This window comes from Saccopteryx leptura, chromosome 1, assembly GCF_036850995.1.
Source record: "Saccopteryx leptura isolate mSacLep1 chromosome 1, mSacLep1_pri_phased_curated, whole genome shotgun sequence".
In the NCBI taxonomy this organism is placed as follows: Eukaryota; Metazoa; Chordata; class Mammalia; order Chiroptera; family Emballonuridae; genus Saccopteryx; species Saccopteryx leptura.
In genome coordinates this window covers 55,899,497-55,913,639 of record NC_089503.1, presented here as the reverse complement: position 1 = coordinate 55,913,639, position 14,143 = coordinate 55,899,497, and the positions used below count along the sequence as shown (strand labels likewise).

Sequence of the window (14,143 nt, the reverse complement as noted above, 5' to 3'; positions counted from 1 at the left end):
TCAACATCTGGAACTGCACACACACACACACACACACACACACACACACACACACACACGTGTTTTTCTTTAGCCACTTTAACCCTATCTGATTTGTTAGACATGAGAATCTAGGAGGTGACTGTATAGTCCTGGAGAAACTCCATCTCAATCTGCAGGTGATAACCTTGTTCATTGATCTGTGAAACTCTCCAGATAGGGTTTGAGGAGGGGTTTGGGAGCAGCTCAGGAAATAAAATTTCTTATATGGGTGGCATCAGTGCATTTGCCAAGAGAGCTTCAGATTGCTTAGATGCTTCTCCTAGCTGGGAACACTTAGCAAACAGGTAAATTTTAGGACAAAATCACAGATAAAATTTGTTTATCAACAGAATATTGTAAGATATCATCAATGAAGTTTCTAATTGTCCCCCAATCACTTCTTTTCATGTCCCTTTATCTCTCTATTCTTCTTCATTCTCCAGGCCAAGCACTCCATGCCCTTGTTTTCTCATCTTTTTGCTCATTCAGACCTGCTATGAGGGAAAGACGTGAAGAAAGATTCTTAAGCCTCATGATGAATAAGTCATCTTTTTCAAAGAGATGGATATGCAGTATATCTGATTTCCAATTGTAAGTGAATTGCTTTAGAAAGCATGAAACTCCCAATCACTTGATCTACCATAGGCAGAAGATAATTCTCACCTATAGAGTACTGTATGAGTATTACTATATTGGTTAAACATTAGACTTTTAAAATTCCTTTCATCTAAAAACCTAGAATGATTGGAGTTTAAGAATTTCCCCTTGAGAAGGGAAATTGCCTCTACCATCAAGTGAAGACTTATTACAATTAATATTTAGATCAGGAGGGTTTTTCTTTGTTTCTGCATGTCCACCCTGCTTATCATACATTTTGGTATAATGAAGCACTAATCAGTCAAGTTCTTTTAAGGCCAGTCCCTTATTCTATCATCCATAAATGCCTGAGAATGCCTCAAAACCTGAATGTTTCCCTAGTACTTTTAGCAAATAGAACTCTGTTTTTTGCTACTATTCACACAATAGAATAATTTAGTAATTTTATTTTATTGTTCACCTGCCCCTTCAATCTAGAATATACTATATAATGAGGTCATATAGCTTGTGGTAGCCTACAGAATATGTAAACACTTACACAGTCTATATTTTTTATAAATGTGACAGTATGGACAGAAGCAGGTCAGAGCTAGATGAAACTTTCAAAGGAAGAACTTGGGAATCTAAGAACCTAATCTTCAAAGGACAGACTTGAACTCAACTCTTTTCTAGACCCTGAACAATACCAATAAGGAACAAAATCTGAAGACCCACATCAGGGAGTTAGAAAGTTGCCAAGAAGTATTCCATTAGGTAAATATACCACAGCTTGTTTATCCACTCATCTACTGTTGTACACTTGGGCAGACATGAACAATGTGGCGATTGCCAGGGGTGTGGGGGGAGGTGGAGGAGGGTATGGGGAAGATAAATGGTGATGGACAGAGACTTGACTTGGGGGTGTGAACATAAAATACAATATACAGTGTAATGAATTGTGTACTTGAAACCTGCATAATTTTGTTAGCCTGTGTCACCCAAATAAATTCAGTTAAAAATCAAAATTAGAAAAAGAAACCTCCAGATTCAGTTTTGACTTGGCCACTTGGTCTTCTCTAATTGAAACCTCAAGCTCCATTGCACTTAGTTGCAATTTTTCTCAACAAGGCTCTGCCTCACATACACCTCACCTCCCACCTTCTCATCTGTTTTGATACTAAGGAGGCGGGTTTCTATTTTTATTTATTTATTTATTTATTTTGTGGCAGAGACAGAGAGAGTCAGAGAGAAGGACAGATAGGTACAGATAGACAGGAAGGAAGAGAGATGAGAAACATCAATTCTTCGTTGAGGTTCCTTAGTTGTTCATTGATTGATTTCTCATATGTGCCTTGACTGGGGGGCTACAGCAGAGCAAGTGATCCCTTGCTCGAGTTGGCAGCCTTGGGCTCAAGCTGGTGAGCTTTGCTCAAACCAGATGAGCCCGCGCTCAAGCTGGCGACCTCAGGGTCTCAAACCTGGGTCCTCCACATCCCAGTCCGATGCTCTATCCACTGTGCCACCGCCTGGTCAGGCCTAAGGTGGTGTTTGACTCAGGGAAAGTTCTTTCCTTTACCTAGGCTTCAATTTCTTTATTAGTAAAATGAAAAGTAGTAGGTCAACTTTTACTTCTGCTATTTGTTGGATATTTCTGTTTTCGGCTTTTTATTCCTTTTCTCTCCTTTCTTCCCCTCATCTTATTTTCTACTTCCCTCTCTCATTTGCTTATTTCTTAAATTTTCTCTCATTTCTGCATTGTCCTATAATTACTTGAAAAACTTAAATTTTTTTTCTCAAAAACCACCAAAATACATAAAAACTAAAACAACTTTATAGTGCAGGGGTCGGGAACCTATGGCTCGCGAGCCAGATGTGGCTCTTTTGATGGCTGCATCTGGCTCGCAGACAAATCTTTAATAAAAAAATAATAACGTTAAAAATATAAAACATTTTCATGTATTACAATCCATTCATTTCCTACCACTCATGTTCATGGTTGTGGGTGGCTGGAGCCAATCACAGCTGTCCTCTGGGACAACACCAAATTTTTATTGGATAATACATAATGTACATGGGTCGTTGTATGGTTCTCACGGAATTACATTTTAAAATATATGGCGTTCATGGCTCTCACAGCCAAAAAGGTTCGTGACCCCTGGTATAGTGGAAGAACAGAAAATATATGCCAGCAATTTAATAGTCCAGGTGTCTATACTAACTTGCTGTCTTTCACAATAGTGATGCAACAAAAAGCATATTTTATATAAAAAGGAAAAATGTTTGAAGACCAAACAGTGACTGAGGCTGGGGAAATATGAATCAGAAATATTTCAAAGAGAATCTTTTGGAAGATTTCAAAAACAGTTGAAATATGTTTTTTGATGCATCATGAACAGGGGTATCTGGAAGTATATACATAGACTGAAGAAGAGACACTCGATATTTGTAGAACAGGAGGTAGATTATTAAAGGTTACAAGAGCCACAAAGATAATTATTACTTTAGAGAATCTATCAGTTTTCACTTCTACTAACTGCAAAGAATTCTGGCCAAAAAATTCAAAACAGACAAACAAACAAAACAAAAAACAGGAAAGAAACAACAAAACTTCTAATATTAACACTGAGAACATATGAAGAAACCTTTTTATTCAGAGCAGTCAGAGTTAAAAGCACATATTTTGTTTTCTAAAGCTTTTGAATTTTTAATCCTCACATGACCACTGTAAGGTATTATTACTGTACAAGTATTACATTTTTAGGGCTATACTGAGGAGCAGGGGGAATTGGAATCTGATAACAAGATGTGTGCACCTATAGTCTGTGTTCTTAATACAGCATTGCTTCTTAGTCAATGTGATTTTAATCAATTGTTGAAGGCAACTGATGAGTATCTGAGGGCGGAGGGCTTCTCAAAGAGAGTCTACTGGCATTTATGTCTAAAGTTGAATGACCCCATTAGGTGTCCTTTTGGAATAAATAAAATTATTGATTCTGGTAACTGATCTGAGCATGTCTTCTAGATCTCTACTAAGGCCTCTATACTGACTCTCAATCAGAGTGTAACATGCCATTATGAATGATCACTGTGCCTTAGCAATAAAAAATAAATAAAAGAAAAGAAAGAAAGCTTCAGGCAAGCTATAGGGGTCTCACTTCCTTTTGGAAGAATACAATTCCTCTAAAAAAAAGAATTGTTGTTATTGCTTTCCTAAGTATAATTTACTTCCCCTTCTGCTAAAATTTCAATAGATAAAAGATGGTAAATAAATTTTATTTCCTATAATTAGAAGTGGCTCTCTGAGTTTCCTGCGATGAGAATGATTCTGAGGCCACATCCAGGCTCAGGCTAAATGAAGGAGGGTCACACTCAAATAGAAGCATTGGCGTGTACACCAGGCATTTCCATCTCTGCTCTACATACAAGGTTTATTGTCTTCATGAGAGTTCTGGGCAGACAGAGTGTGATGAGTATGAACGACATCCTTTTTGGGGAACAAATAATTCATATTTCATATTGATTTTATCTTAGTTATTTGTCATCAACCTTTGAATTAATAGTTTAAAAGCTATTGATTAGAAGGAAGAAGGAAAGGTCAAGAGAGGCAAAACTTTTGATATAATTCATTGGCAATACCATGTGTGCTTTAAACTGAATATTACTTATTTGTGCTTGGGTGGGTCATTTTCCTTTGGGCCAGAAGAAGCTTTCTCAACAGGATATATGTTGGGGTAGTAATTTCAGTTATTTAGTTTCCTCTTACATCCTTCCCCTCCCATGTGAAAATAAAATGGTTCTACTCCCAGAGAAGTTGGAATCTAATATCTTGTTAATCCCATGACTGTATTTTTAGGAAGTCATCTACCAAGATCAAACTCCTTCTTCATGCTTACGTCACATTGGCTTCATAGCAAATAATAACTATTCCCACTTTCAACACCTTTACTTTGTCTTAACTGGAATTCCAGGGCTTGTACAAAAGTACTGTTGGATGGCATTCCTACCGGGTGCTATGTATGTCATGGCTTTCTTTGGCAATGTCATCATCTCTATCATAATGTCTGAATGTCCCTGAATATCTCCATTTACTACTTTCTGTGTATGTTGGCATTGGCAGACATGGGACTGGCTTTTTGTACTTGGCCCTCTATGCTGGGCATATTCTAGCTTAACTACAAGTCCATTGCCTTTGATGCTTGCCTTGTTCAGATGTACTTCATCCATACTTTCTCAGCCACTGAGTTTGGTGTGCTGGTGACTATCACCTTTGATTGGGTCATAGCAATCCGGACCAATAGTGTGTCCGCAGAACAAGGGTGGTCATTTTGGCAAGGGCTGTCTGTATGATCTTCCCCTTGCCTTTTCTCAAGAAACTTCCCTTCTACTGCTCCAACATCCTGTCCCACTTCTTCTGCCTCCACCAAGATGTTGTAACCCTTGCTTATGCCAGCACCTCTGTCAATAGTCTCTATGGCTTCATTGCTGTCACCTTCACAAAGGGTCCTGACTCCCTCTCCATCCCCCTCTCCCTTGTGTTCATACTTCACACAGTAATGGTAATTGCCTCAGGACAGGGCCAGCTAAAGGCACTCAACATCTGTGTTTCACACATCTGTGCAGCACTTATCTTTTATATGCTGCACATTGGTGTCTGTCATCCATCATTTTGGAAAGCACCTTTCACTGCTGACTCATGCCCTCATGGCTAATGCCTACCTGCTTGTAACCCCTGTGCTGACCCCCATAGTCTATGCTGTGAGGACCAAAGAGATATGAAAGAAGATCACCCAAATATTTGTTCAAACCAAGATTATTTCAGAGAGTTAAGGTCCGCCAATTTGAAAGTGAAAGAATCTATTAAGAGCTCAATTATGACTATGACAAGTAAAGGTTTATATTGTTTCTCACATTTCTGTGTGACTTGAATTGGGCAAAAGGAGATTTCATTGCTCTTAGAGCATATTTTCCTTTTCTAATGTTAAACTGTCTTTTTCCCAGTATAGGAAGAGTGACATCTATAGGAACTGTTTAATGTACTGCTCTTTAGCCTTGTACCTATAAGATGGCATATAACAGCTAAAACCAGAGAATATTTTACTTTTTAGTAACTCTTTTGAAAAGAATAAACCATTAATTCTATGCTTTTTAAATTAAAGCTCATTAAATTGATTTAATTTAACATTCTAGTTTGAGTTAAGAATGGCTTCTACAGCTTAATGAGGAAGAAATAAACTATGCTCATTAAATAAAGAGAACACATTATTAAATAAGGTAGAAATAAACTATACTCACTAAATAAAGAGAACACCTAGAGATAATACATTATTAAATAAGGTAGAAATAAAAAATCTGATCAAATTTTATAGTTAATTATGTAAAAGTATACAGTTGAGCAGGGACTGTGCATACTTTAGGATCAAATGATTCAGGGTAAGTTTGAGCTCTTCTGTGTGTGACATTGGGTATTTCTTACTTTCTTTTCACTCTTATTTTTCATTTTGAAAATGTAAATAATATCACTTGGGTTCTGATGTTGTTACAAAATTAAATTCAATTATATAAATACAATTATTTATAAAGTTTGAAGTGTTGTGCACCTATGAAGTGTTTGAAAATATCAAATGTAAGAGAATAAGAGAATATATATATATATATATATATATATATATTACCTACTAATTGAAACACATTATGTCAGAGCTTTTTATGTGTTATCTTATTTAATAATTATAGCATTCTCATAAGAAAGAGTATTATGTATTCTTTTAATACGAAGATATCATGGCACAAAACAATATATTTGTTGGCCTACACAGGCGGATTTCCTGGATAATGAGGGACACCATCTATATCATGGTAAATAGATAAAAAGGGGTTGGCAGAATGGGGAAGACACTTATAATAGAGGTTTAGAAAAAAATCATTATGGGTATTGTTTGATAGGCAAACTAAGTATGAAAAGTAGGAGGAACAATGACACATGTATACACTGAGCTATATGTATCCCTTTCAACGGTCCAAATGATTTTATCTAAAGTATTTATTGTTTGATTGTTAAAATTTAAGACGAAAGATTCTTTGTGACTTGAGTAGTGAGTTTAATTATTTATTACTCAAATCAAGGGTAGCTATTTTAGAAGTATGTTAAGGCAGACCCTAACCTAGCTAAGATTAATTCAATAAGACTATGCGTTCAAAAATGAGTATTTCTATTTAAATACTACTTTCAGGCTCAAGAAACTTTACTGAATTAATCTAGGAAGCTTTACTGAATTAATCTTTATTGTTCTTTTTTAATTCTTTAACAAACATAAGCACATTTCAGACATTTAACAAAACTAAAATATAAAACATTATTTAAATATTCTGGACTGTAGAAAGAGTTGAGCTTTACCACTCTTGGAGGCACTTGTTAAAAGTTTGTCAACACATCATAGTCTCAAGTCTGGAGCAGGGAATGCAACCCAGAGCTATTCTTGTTATTGTTAAGAGGCTAGGTCCATATCTGTTCTCTTGACATGGGGAAAGGTACTTAAAAGCAGGGGATGAACCTCAGGGGATGAACAAGTCTCTTTGAGGACTTTCAGGGCTTGGGTGTTTTTATCTATATGTAGTGTTTGTCATTTAATCTATGCCAAAAATTTCTAAATCACATTCTACCTTTTAGAGACAAACAGAAATGCTTTTTATAGCCATTGTCTTTGGTGACCTTAGACATAAAGTACACATAAAGGCTGACCTCAGAAACAAATGTACTGGTGAAAGAGTTAGTTGGTTACCCTACCTCCTTTCTGTCTTCTTCATTTTTCTTCTTTAAAGACAAAGATGATGATAGCCACAGCTAGAACAGTACTAGTAGTAGTAGTAATAGCTGCAATACCATACCATAAACTAAATAATAACTGCAATGAACAGGGGTTTTAGACATGGTCTCATTGCTCTCAGGATGAATTCTATGAGTGAATATATTGACACCTTGGGTTGAAGTTCTGGCTGTGCCACTTATTATCTGTGTAATCTGGGTAAGAGAGCTAATTTATTTAATGCTAATTGTTCTCATCAACAAAATACAAATAGGACTATTGTTTGTTTCGTAGAGTTGTAAAGATTAAAGGAGTTAAAATGCATGTAAGGCTTAGGCCCCTGGACCTAAGTCATAAGCATTGAATAAATATCAGTTGATATTATTATTATTATTATTATTCTCAATTGAGAAAAAACACACTGAGGCATAGAGGATTATGTAACTTTGTGAAGTTCACATAGCAAGTAAGTAGGTACAGCCATAATTTTCCACTATGTTATTACTCTCATTTCAGGATTAACAAACAAGAGACTGTAAATATTTATAATTCATCCAAATAAATCAACTTGACAGAAGAATGAGAGTAAATAGTTAATTTGTTAATTAGAAAGAGGTCTGAGCCAAGAAAAACATAGCTTTCATACAGCAATGGAGACCAGAGTCAGACTGCAGGAGCTAGAGAAGGTATTGCAGTGAGGATGTGGAGTATGTGTGCAGATTGCCAGGAAATAATTTATATTTTTGATTTTGCTATCCAGTGGTCCCATCTGAGAAAGAGAGAATGATGGCATTAAAAGGTACTTTTAGCTAATTGTCTCTATTATCACAATTTATGAACATTGGAAATATATTATGCAGTATTGGCTTTTTTCCTTAGTCTAGAGTGATAGTTTTCAAATTTTTGGTTATGTATCTGTACAAGGAAATAAAATGGACACTTTCTAATATATTTATATTTGATTTTGTTCATTGAAAAGTGCACACAGACACTACTACACTAATATCTTATGTATATGGTAACTCCTTAAGAAAAAATATTAAAATATTTTGAAGAATTAGATAAAATTAAATAGAAATAAAATTTCTTTATTTTCTTTTTGTAGGCAAATTGATGTTAATGTGTTCTCTTTGAGATTCATGTTTTACATTTAGATAACATTAATATTGAAGTCTTGGCTGATATTTTCATTCTTCACAAATCAAAAATTTTCATATAGTTTCCATTGAAAATATAAACTCTATCAATCTTGCAGATTTAGTCTTTATCTACCTCTCTGTCTTGTTTCATCCTGACAAGCTGAAGCTCTTACTTAAAAATTCAACAATATTAATTACCAACTTAGCTTTCATGCATTTCTATGCATAAAGTTAGAATCACTGGTTTCTTCTCTCTCCCTGGAGTTTGATTGCAAGCCTAGAACACTTTGAGACATGATTCGAGTCTCAATTCAGGCTTTAGAATAATCAAATCTAAATTTGAATTTAGTTCTGCAATTTAGAAACTGTATGACCTAGAACAAGTTACTTAACTGCTCTAAATCTCATTTTCCTCATGTGTAACATGTTGATAACATCTATTCTCAAATATTGTTGGGGGAATTTATTGAAATAATATATAAAGGCAACTAGCATTATTATTAACAAATTAAATGTAATATTGTCATTAATCCCTATTTAACTTGTAATTGTATACATACTTTCTTGCAGAGAAAAATGCCAGGAATTGAGTAGAAAATTGGTGGATTTTTCTTTGTATCTGCAGAGTCAACTAACATCATGTATGGCATATCATTAGTGCTAAGTGTATATTTACCAAATGAGTAAATAATCCCCTCAGCACTTGATTATAATAATTAACAAAATACTTAAAGCAGGTACAAGCATCAACGTAAAGGCATATTGCATTTGACATACTCATCCCCACACTTGTACGCACTGTCTTCTTTTTCTTTTTTAAGATTTTATTTACTGACTTTACAGGGTGGGGCAATGAGTGGTATCAACTCATAGTTGCTTAATTTTAGTTGGTCACTGGTTGTTTGTCATATATGCCTTGTCTGGGCAAGCCCAGGGTTTTAAACCAGTGTCCTCAGCATTCCAGGTTGACACTCTAGCCACTGAGCCACTACAGGCCAGGCAATGTCCACTGTTTTCTTAAACTTTTTCCCAGTGCTGAAATTTTTCATTTGTCCTCATGCAAAGCCCATCAGTAATTTTATTTGGTAAAGTTTTGCTCAATTCTCCAGTACGCAGCAAAACAGACTTCACTCATGTTGAGTCAAAAGAGTAAAGTCAGAACACCTATCATTCTATTAAGTATGTAGCAAAAAACTAGAACTATTATAAATCTATAAAGAAGTAATATACCTAAAAGAAGAGGTATAAAAATTTTTAAGGAACTTATAAAACTCAACATCAAAAAAATTCAAACAATTCAATTAAGAAATGGTCTGAATAAACACTTCTACAAAGAGGACATAAAGATGGCCAATAGACATATGAAAAGATGCTCAATGTAATTAATCACCAGAAGAAATGCAAATTAAAATTACAAAGAGGACCTGGCTGGTTGGCTCAGTGGTAGAGTGTTGGCCCAGTGTGTGATGTCCTGGGTTCAATTCCTGATCAGAGCACAAAAAAGAGGCACCTATCTGCTTCTCCACCCCTTCCTCCCTCTCACTTCTCTGTCTCTCTCTCTTCTCCTCCTGCAGCCATGGCTCGATTGGAGTGAGCTGGCCCTTGATGCTGAGGATAACTCCATGGTCTCCACCTTAAATGCTAAAAAGAGCTTGGTTGCTGAGCAATGGAGCAGGTCCCAGATTGGCAGAGAGCGCATCACCCCCTAGTGGGCTTGCCAGGTGGATTCCAGTCAGGGCACATGAAAGCATCTGTTTTTCTGCCTCCTCTCCTCTCACTGAATTAAAAAAAAAATCACAGTGAGATGTCATCTGACACCTATCAGATGGCTATCATCAGTGGTGGGATTCAAATAATTTAACACCCAGTTCTGTGCTCTAATGACCTTTTTAAGTATAAAAAAAGATTTACTGAAAGGTAGTTTATTATTTCATGCATTTAATACTAAAATGAAAACAATAAAAGAGGCACATAAAACAGATTATGTTATAAGGAAGAATTTTAAAATACTAATGAAAAAATATTAAATAATACCTGACAAAAAAATTAAACTGTTTTAAGATATTTCCAGTGATAGCTTGTCACCCCTAGTCATTTGGTACCTTTTCTCTTTACATTATATATTTGTTTACTGAAGTAATAAACGTGAAAGAATTAAAATGTAGTATATCATCAAAGGTATAATGAATTTTATGAAATGTATAAATAAATATTACCACCATAGCTGCAATAAAAATTTTTCATTTATGGACAGAATGAACATTACTATGGGTGCTTAGAATATGCTTTTGAGATGAATGTTAAAAAAAATAAAGAATGAGAATTTGTGTTTTTCACATTGGGTGGCTGCCCAGGCGCCCACCTTAGAGAGAACCCTGATTACAAGTGCCATTTTAACAACTAGTGTGCCGAACTCAACAAAAAAAATAGGTCTCAGTTCTATGGAACCGGTAAGAACTGGTTGAATCCCACCACTGGTTGTCATCAATAGCTCAATAAATAAGCATTGGTGGGAATGTGGAGAAAAAGGAACCCTTGTGTGCTGTTGGTGGGAATGCAGATTGGTACAGCCATTGTGGAAAGCATTATTAAGATATATCAAACAATTAAAAATAGAACTGCCTTATTATTCAGCAATTCCACTTTTGGGAATATATCCAAAGAAACCTGAAACACTAATTCAAAAGAATATATGCACCTTTATTATCATTGCAGTTTTATTTACAATAGACAAAATTTGAAAGCAGTGCAAGTGCCCATCAGCAGATGAATGGATAAAAAAGCTGTGGTACATTTACACAATTGAATATTATTCAGCTGTACAAAAAAAAAGAAAATTTTAACTTTTGCAGCAGCATGGATGGAGCTGAAGAGTATTATGCTAAGTGAAATAAACCAGTCAGAGAAAAACAACTACCATTGATTGTACTCATATGTAGAATGTGATGAGCAAAAGAAACTAACAAAAAAGAAACAAACTTATAGATATGAAGAACAGACTGACGGTTGTCAGGGAATGATGGTGGGGGAGTAGGTAAAAAAGGTGAAAAGATTAAGCAAGGATAAAAACTCATAGATATAGACAGCATTATGGTGATTACAGGAGGGAAAGTTTGTAGAAGGAGGTAGAAGAGGGTAAAGAGGGGATAAATATTTATGGAAGACAACTTGTCTTCGGGTGGTGAATATACAATACAATGTATTCTAGAATTGTACACCTGAAATCTATATAATTATATTAACCAATGTCACTCCAATAAATTCACATATGTTCATTTAATTTTATCATAGGCACTCTTTACCTAATAAACAATGAAACATAAAAACAAATGCTATTTAATTCTGTAAGGTTTTTTTGCTCTATTTTAAGAAAAAAATACTATCTCAGAAACTCAGCTCTTCAGCAGTGTTATAAGGCTTCTAATCCTTCTTAATGTAATTATTGTTCAATTGTTAATGTAAAAGATATTACTTAACATTATATGAATAAGCATTCATAAGTATTATCTGGACAAACAGGTGATAATTTATGTTACCACTAATGCTCATCTCCAGTTTCAGGGAAAAAAAAATTACAATGTTAATTAAATCAAATTTTGTATGTGACTGCAGATGTCAAAATATATACATCTTCGAATGAAATGTATGCAGACCAAGAATGACCTGTGCTGTATCTTTACTCACATCTTGTATTCTCTTGCATTTTTATCAGATGTGTATAATTTGAATGCATTAAAGGATTAAATATAATTGCTTAAAATACTAGTATTCCAAATTTTACACATTTTTCCCATTTTCCTAGGTTCAGTTCTTTTTTGTCTGGAACACACGGATGATCCGGCTTCGTATCTGCTTGGTCTTCACACTGTAGACAATGGGGTTTAGTACAGGGGGCAGTAACAGATAGATATTGGCCATGAGCGTATGTATTACTGGTGATAAATGCTTCCCAAACCTGTGAATCATGGTGATTCCAATAAGGGGAACATAGAAGAGAAGCACAGCACAGATGTGAGAAAGGCAAGTATTGAGGGCTTTGAGTCTTTCAGCTTTGGAAGCAATGCCCAGCACAGTTTTCAGGATGAGCATGTAAGAAAAAAGAATGATGAGGGCATCCAGCCCCAATGTGAAGATGACTATGATAAGGCCATACAGGCTGTTGATGCGAGTGCTGGCACAGGCCAGTCGCATTGTATCTTGGTGGAGACAGTATGAATGAGACAAGACATTGGAATTGCAAAATGGTAACCTCTTTATAAGGAAAGGCACAGGGAAGACCACACAGACTGCCCGGGTGAGGACAGCTATTCCAATCTTGCAAATGATGCCATGGGTGAGAATGGAAGCATAGTGTAATGGGTCGCAGATGGCCACAAATCTGTCAAAGGCCATGGACACTAATACTCCTGATTCTACCACTCCAAATCCATGGATAAAGAACATCTGTGTGATACATGCATCAAAGGAAATCTCAGGGACATTAAACCAGAAGATGCTGAGCGTGGAAGGCAAGGTGGACATGGAGAGACTAACATCAGTTAGAGCCAAGATGGAGAGGAAGTAGTACATAGGCTCATGTAGACTCTGATCTACCTTGATAATAGCTAAAATAGTACCATTTCCCAAGAGAGTTAGTGTATAGAGAAATCCCAGAGGAAAAGCCATCCATGGATTTTTATCTGGCATCCCTGGAATACCTGTCAGAATGAAAGTATGGTGGTTGACAGCTGATGCATTAGAATTCATCATGGGTGTTTCCATCATTGGGTGAGGCTGTATTCTCCCACTTAGCTTGCAGCTCCTAAATTGAAAATATATTTTCCCTTAAGACAGATAAATGGCTTTAAGAATATACAAATGGAATAACAGAGAAGAAAATTAAGTTGAAAACAACATCTAATAGGTTTTTGTATCATTGTCTTTTTACTTCCTAAGTAATCACATGGGATGACCTTTTTTGAATTTAATTTGTTCATCCAAAAAAACAAAGATAGGCTAAACCCCTAGTGTTTAGACAATAAAACATTTGGATAATTCCTCCTTTAACAGCTCTTAAGGGTTGGCAGAAAAGAAGCACTAATACCCAGGAACTAAATAGCATAGAAAATTTTGCTAAATAATTAGAAAAAGAACTAAACTCACATTACCACATACATACAGCTAAACATATTCCACTGCTTTCACAAACCCATGTCCACATGAATGCGTGCGTGCGTGTGTGTGTGTGTGTGTGTGTGTATTCTTCCACATGAGTTAGTATCTATCTCACTGTATTTATTATGGTCTACATTTGTAAATAGACAATTTAGTGAATAAAACTATTCAAATAAGTATTTAATCTTTACAAATTTTAACAATTTTTAATTTTTCATATCTCATTTTAAATTTGCAGGGAACAGAGAATAATGGTTATGTTTTTTGTGTATGTGACAGAGAGAGAGAGGGAGAGAGAGAGAGAGAGAGAGAGAGACAGATAGGGACAGACAGGAAGGGAGAGAGATGAGAAGCATCAATTCTTTGTTGCAGCACCTTAGTTGTTCATTGATTGCTTTCTCATATGTCCCTTGACTGGGGGACTATAGCAGACTGAGTGATCCCTTGCTC

General features: G+C 35.6%; 1 protein-coding gene and 1 pseudogene across 1 annotated transcript; one reads left to right on the top strand and one right to left on the bottom strand.

The window, feature by feature from the left end:
- Positions 1-2,720: 2,720 nt before the first annotated feature.
- On the top strand, positions 2,721-5,424 carry LOC136388037 (olfactory receptor 51H1-like; annotated as a pseudogene).
- Positions 5,425-12,343: 6,919 nt separating this feature from the next.
- LOC136388850 (olfactory receptor 51H1-like) lies at positions 12,344-13,288 on the bottom strand. Its single transcript, XM_066360658.1, has one exon. It carries the CDS (start codon positions 13,286-13,288, stop codon positions 12,344-12,346), a length of 945 nt encoding a protein of 314 aa, XP_066216755.1.
- Positions 13,289-14,143: the final 855 nt, after the last annotated feature.